Here is a 6233-nt window from a genome sequence, read left to right on the forward strand (position 1 = left end):
TTGAAATCAATTCAAACTTTTATTTATTTATTTTTTTATTAACTGTTATCCCTAATCCTTATCATAAACCACCAAGACTCTTGTATTTATGTGTTTTAATTGTGTAAATACTGCAGTTAATCTTGACCAGTCCACAGATAAGCTGTCTGTAGAGTACCAACATTAGGCCATGGTGCGAATTATATGGTGCTTGACACCGTGCGTGAACAGTGGGATACTGAGCACTGTTGTTGTCACACTCACAGCACTTCTAGGCATACAAAACTAAGATGCAAGTTGAAAACCAGAACATCCTCTTCCACATGGTCTGCTGTTAATACCTCCCAAGTTTCATAGATACTTTTCCCTGGTATGTTTTTTAATTTTTTATTGCACTGTTGGACCTCAGTAAAATGTATTGGCTCGAAGGCCCATCTTTGGATACTTTTGTGCTGATCCAGCCACTGGACTGTAATCCCGACCAAAAGGTTGTTCATTATTTGCGTGCAAATATTTAAACAGCCATGATGTGAAACCAAATCAGCAAACTGCACTTGTTTGCAGCTGCAATTGTGTCATGCAAACTTGTTGTCCTCAGCATTCAAACGCTCAGTTTATGGGTTGTCAGTCTGATCCAGTAGCACATTTCCTAGTTTTATAAAATTCTGTTTTGCTTTTAGAAGTGCACTGTGGAATAAGTGGGAATATGAAGTTTTTTGGGAAGTGAATAGGCATCCTGGCACTAGAATGGATCTCAAGCGGAATTAAAACTACAAGTCGACTGGTGGTCAAGCAGTTTTGGCTAATGGCTTCATCTGAGATATGCTGGCATTGCACTGACGAATGCGTTTAGCTAAAGCGCTAATGATTATTTAATGTAAAATTGAGACAACTGCGATGAGATGAGGGACTTTTTTATTTTATTGATTTGTACTTATTGTGCCTTTTTTTTTTGTAACTGCAGTCCCTGGGATGTACATCCAATTGATCTGAACATCATAATACCCGCACTGTTTGAATAAAGGGACCAACGTTATGAGAATCAGACATTCAGCAATCCCACTGTGTTGATAAGATCATCCCCTTCCCCCCATGCAGTTTTATTCTCTTCCAGTTTGTTTAGCCCTGCTTCTGCGTCCCTGACTCATTGTGACACACTTCTTCATTAACTTTCTTGGTTCAACATTAACCAGAGAGCTCAGTGCTTTTTTTTTTTTTTTGGGGGTACAGAATCCACTCTGAATCCTGCCACAGGCATCGACAGACATGGGAGGAATCTTGCCACCTCTGTTTTTACATATCCTAATCTTTTATTTTGTACAGATCTTGCATTGTGAAAATGGTAAGAGAAACCTGTCATTGTTTTATTAGCTTTATTTTGAACTTTGTTTTGCAATCTCCGTTTTAAAGAATTGCCATGGTCAATTTTCATGGTGCCAAAATCATTGTGCTTTAGACACTACAAATGTGTAGTTTTCCAAAACCTGGTTCCAGTAAAAAAAATAATAATATGGAGGCTTTATGTTAATACTTAACTTGTATGTTTACAGGGATGTCCTGGATAACAAGGATGCCCCACAATTTCAAATTCACAAAAAGTTTACGTCAATTACCATCAAAACTGGTTTCTGTAAAAGAAATAGTAAAACTTGATAATAGTCAATCTTTGTAGTTTTCTAAAAATTATTTTTGGTTGGTATTAGGAGGAAATGCTTGGAGGAAGTCTGCAGCCGTGAAGAGGCAGGAGAGGTCTTTGAAGGCAATGGGAAGACCATGAGTAAACAGTTAACCGTCATCGCTTTGTCCTTGTATACCCCCTTAGTTTGGAGTTTAAAAAAAAAAAGGTCTGATGGTACACTGAACAACCACAACAGCTACAGACTGGGTTTGATTTTCAAATCTCTGTAGCTCACTCCAGTTAATAAGAAAACAACCCTTACAAACAAACAGCCTTACTTAAACTTAACCCTCACAAAACACAAGATTAGAATGCAATAGCTTTAGTGATTAAAGGATGAAAAGTAAAACCGTAGTGTTGTGTAGTATACAGCATTGGCACCCATTCAGTTTAATACAAGATCCTAAAATCTTCAATTGATGCATAGAGACATCTATCTAATTATTGCTAATTCACAGGTGCTTGTGAAAGCATACAATGGAGCTTAACAAAGTGTATCTATTAATTTGTTAATCAATTGTATTTCTCTTTTTCTGTCTAGAATGAATTCTGGGGAAGATAAGTCGTAGCGTATCTTTTCATTTTAAACCTGACTTGAATCAGAAGCAGGAAACACTGTAGAAATCTAAATAAATGACTCACGCATTTTTATTTTAGCTGTCTGTTGTTTGTGGTTCTTATTAATTTTATTTGCCTGTTTTTGTTATTTTCAGCACGTGAAGGCAACCAGGGTGCTAGAAACCAGAAGAACGTACCTCGCTGGGATTTGCTTGGATGGTAAGATCAGGGTAAAGAGAGGGTGTGTAATTGTATAAAGAGGTAGAATAAAGACAACCACGCCAGGAGGGCAAAATGCTTTGGAATTTACACCCTGCTTTAAGTGCAATTAATTCCTTTTTTTTTATTTTTTTATTTTATTTTTTTTTAACTTAGACTGGGTTGTTATTTCAAATGAAAGAAGCAACCAGGTTGTCTGCCTTCACTGCATAATGTGATCCTTCCCCATTGAGATTTGCTTTTACATCAAGTTGAAATGCAGCGGCCAGTATTTTTTTGCATAAAATAATTGCAATGATCTTATAACTGTTTTTGTTATTTGAACTATAAATACAGTGCTACCAGAATTAGAATACCAGCCACATAATTGAATAGCACCTGGTAAATAATCGCATAAATATATATATTGATGATTCTTCAAAGGTTTAGAGAGGGGGAAAAAATAAGAAATCTAGATTTGTCAAGAAGTTGTTGACCAAATGCGCTTTTAAACTCCAAAACTGTTTTCCAGAGAGTTTAATGTAATAGGGATGCCTGAAAAGAATCTCATTGAGAACTACTGCAGGAATCCAGACAGCTCCCAGAAAGAATCTCATTGAGAACTACTGCAGGAATCCAGACAGCTCCCAGAAAGGAACCTGGTGCTTCAGCCGAGACCCGCTGGAGAGACGCGAGGAATGCATCGTGCCTATCTGTGCTAAGTAAGGAGATAATGTCTTTGAAACAAAACCTCTTCAGCTTTTACAGTCTTCTGTTCTAGACATAACCAGATGTGGAATCAGGCCCAAGTTTGAGCAGATAAAGCTGAAGGATCAAAATGAGCAGGAACTGACTGATTCCTACGCAGCGAGTCGGATTGTGAAGGGGCTCAACGCTCAGGAGGGCAGCACACCCTGTTAAATGTGCTTCAAACATTGCTTTCCCATATTCGTGGACTGTCAGTGGCAGACCTGGGCTCAATGAAAATTAGAATTCCAGTTCCAATCACAGCAGAAGGTTTTGCTTAAATTGCAATTCCAGTTACAGTGCTATTTGTGTTCAATTACAGTTAGAATTCCGCTACAGTAATTACAACTACACACATTAACATATTTACACTTTATTCTAAATAACCAAGCAGTAATTGAAGGTACAAATAGAAAAACGTACTGTGTTTTAAGATTCAACTACAAGGGCAGTTGTAATTGACTGAGGCTCCCTGAAGTCAAACGGTTTGAAGAGATTTTGAGTTCACAGCCTATTCATAAAGGTTCTGAGTAGTTAAAAAGACAAAGTCTCCTATTGTATAGAGGTTTCACCTATTCCAAGTTTTAATATGTGCTTCATTAGCTCCAGTGCATATAGGTAACAAGCTCAGGTGTGTCTTAGTATAGTCAGAGTAAAAGTTTACCAGCTTAAATTTGCACCAGAATAGCACAGTTTATCATGGTTTGCCATATTTTTTTAATATGCTTTACCATACCGCTGTGGGCTTTACAATGCATACCTATGCTTTACTGTGCTTTATTACACTTTGCTGTGCTTTACTATGGTAAAGTTTTACTAGGGGTAACACAAGATCGAGATATTTTAATATTCATTAGTCTATCTGTGTGTCATACTCTAAACCTATATATAGTATTGCATAATTAAAATGTTTGCAATGTAACTACTTTGTTCAGAGTGTGTTATTGCTCAGTTTTATGTCTTTTTTTTCTTTCAGGTTTGAAAGACAAACTGAAAAAATTGTCGCTCTGGATGCAATTATCCTCCACCCCAAATATAATTGGAAAGAGAACCTGGACAGAGACATTGCTCTCTTTCTCCTGACGAAACCACTGACCTTCACAGAGAACATCGCGCCCATCTGTCTGCCCACCAAGAAAGTTGCTAAGACATAAGAAATACATTAGAATTGAAAACTGAGAAACAGGAAATGACCCCCACCCTGATAAGAATGCATGTGCCAATTTCTGAACCTGCAGAATTGTAGTTGCCTCATCCGATGTTTGCCGGGTTCAAGGGCCGTGTGACGGGCTGGGGAAACGAGTATGAGATGAGGACAAGCGCTCCCCAGTCTCTACCGCAGGTCCTGCAACAGACCCACCTGCCCATTGTTCTGCAGGAGACCTGTCGCGATTCTACCAAGATCAGAGTGACTGACAACATGTTCTGCGCAGGTACAGCTGCTGTTCACTGTGTTATGCTTGTGTTTCTACTGTGTACAGCCTTTTAAACGAGTCCATGAAGAATGTGGCTCTCCTAGGTTATTAGTTAACTCATGATGAAGACAACTATGCTTACTGACAGCATTTTCGCTGGCTTTGAAGTAAAAAATATCAAGCTTTTAATTAAATGTTGACTACTTTTGGTTACGCTGACATCTGGTGGCACAAATCTGTCACAACCTTTAAAGGCGACTACTTACTCTTGAAATAGGTGACTATTAACAACCGTCTAAAGGTAGTTTATTAAAGTTATTGATTCATTGAGTGTTGATGTCTATAATGAAGCACAGTGACTGATAAACTGAAAACCCACTGTTTTAATAATTCGATATAATTATGGTAGAAATAGCATGGTAGACAGATGTTTAACTTGCAAAGTTTATATATTATTCATCTTTCTTCCACCTGTCAGGATTCAGCTCAGATGATTCTGTAAGTGGAGATTCCTGTGAGGGTGACAGTGGGGGTCCATTTGTCATGAAGGTATGTACCTTCAGACCCTGTGCATTCGAGTTAATTTGAAGAAATGGCCGAGTTGTGTAAAACCCACCTGTAGCGTTTTATCTTCATAACAATCTGATTTGTTTCAGAACCCAGAAGATGACCGCTGATAGAATCTTCTCATGGGGAGAAGGCTGCGACCGTAGCGGCAAATACGAATTTTACACCCGCCTTTTCCGTATGCGAAGATGGATGCTGAAAGTGAAGAAACCGAATCGTGAAAGTTAAAAAAAAAAAAAAAGACAATTTGACTTTTTTCTTTGTGTGTAGTAATACAAAAATAAAAGATGTAATCCGTGGGATCCTGTTTTCACTGTACAGAACTAAAAACGAATGCAAACCTGGCTTCCCAGCTAGAATGTAATCAGCAACCAAACCGGCTTCAAGGTTGCGAAGCAGAAGTTGCTGCGATAAATTGATATCAAAATGGCTGCCAGCAAATTCGTCGAAACGCGCCCCAAATATCAAACTGCTTCTGTTTTTGAAAAGCGTTTAACCAACTAACTCTGAACTTGGGTAGGGATCATCCTGGGGACAGTGGAATTCAAATAGAGCAAAATGGTGTTCTTTTGTAAAACAATATGGTCACCAGACCTACATTTTCTTCCTAAATTTAAAACCGCCTCAGTTGAAAAATGGTTAACTCCAAAGTTGACTTTTCAAAAATGGTGTTTGTGCTAAACCAGTATGCCCGCATTTATTCGAAAACCTTTCAAAATTAGATAGAACTTTGATCTATCTAAATCAAATGTAAAACTAGCTTATAACTACTTACAATGCACATAGGGTACTGGTTACTGTACAACACATTTAGGAACCCATATATGATACCTTGATCGTGACCTTTTGTCCTTTCCTTTCATCTATCAGGTTAATCAGCAAACAACTGCCTGTCTGAACCCAATTTACAAATATTCAAGATATCCTGTTATATTACAAAGGAAAATACCCAAAACAAGCAAATTTAGCAGTGAGCAGCAGTGGTGTGTTTTATTATTGGTGCTGGTTGAAGAGTTAGCTGTTACATTAAGAATCCATTGAATTTAAAATGTGTTTTCTAAAATCGCTAATCTGCTGGCTGGAAAGCTTGA

General features: G+C 37.9%; 1 protein-coding gene across 1 annotated transcript; it reads left to right on the forward strand.

The window, feature by feature from the left end:
- The first annotated feature begins 269 nt into the window (after positions 1–269).
- On the forward strand, positions 270–5591 carry LOC121294987 (prothrombin-like). Its single transcript, XM_041219251.1, has 7 exons — positions 270–305; positions 2371–2445; positions 2963–3135; positions 4137–4309; positions 4414–4593; positions 5054–5124; positions 5239–5591. The coding sequence occupies exons 1-7, from the start codon at positions 270–272 to the stop codon at positions 5368–5370; spliced, it is 840 nt and encodes a 279-aa protein (XP_041075185.1). The 3' UTR covers positions 5371–5591.
- The last annotated feature ends 642 nt before the right edge of the window (positions 5592–6233 follow it).

The sequence above is a fragment of the Polyodon spathula genome, chromosome 19, assembly GCF_017654505.1.
Source record: "Polyodon spathula isolate WHYD16114869_AA chromosome 19, ASM1765450v1, whole genome shotgun sequence".
NCBI classification, from domain to species: Eukaryota; Metazoa; Chordata; class Actinopteri; order Acipenseriformes; family Polyodontidae; genus Polyodon; species Polyodon spathula.

Bases quoted from the DNA above. Each gene is read 5' to 3' on its own strand.
- LOC121294987 (XM_041219251.1), top strand. From the start codon at position 270: ATGCAAGTTGAAAACCAGAACATCCTCTTCCACATG. The intron at 306-2,370 runs GTCTGCTGTTAA...TGTTATTTTCAG, and splicing joins AGAACATCCTCTTCCACATG to CACGTGAAGGCAACCAGGGT. The intron at 4,310-4,413 runs CATAAGAAATAC...TGTAGTTGCCTC, and splicing joins CACCAAGAAAGTTGCTAAGA to ATCCGATGTTTGCCGGGTTC.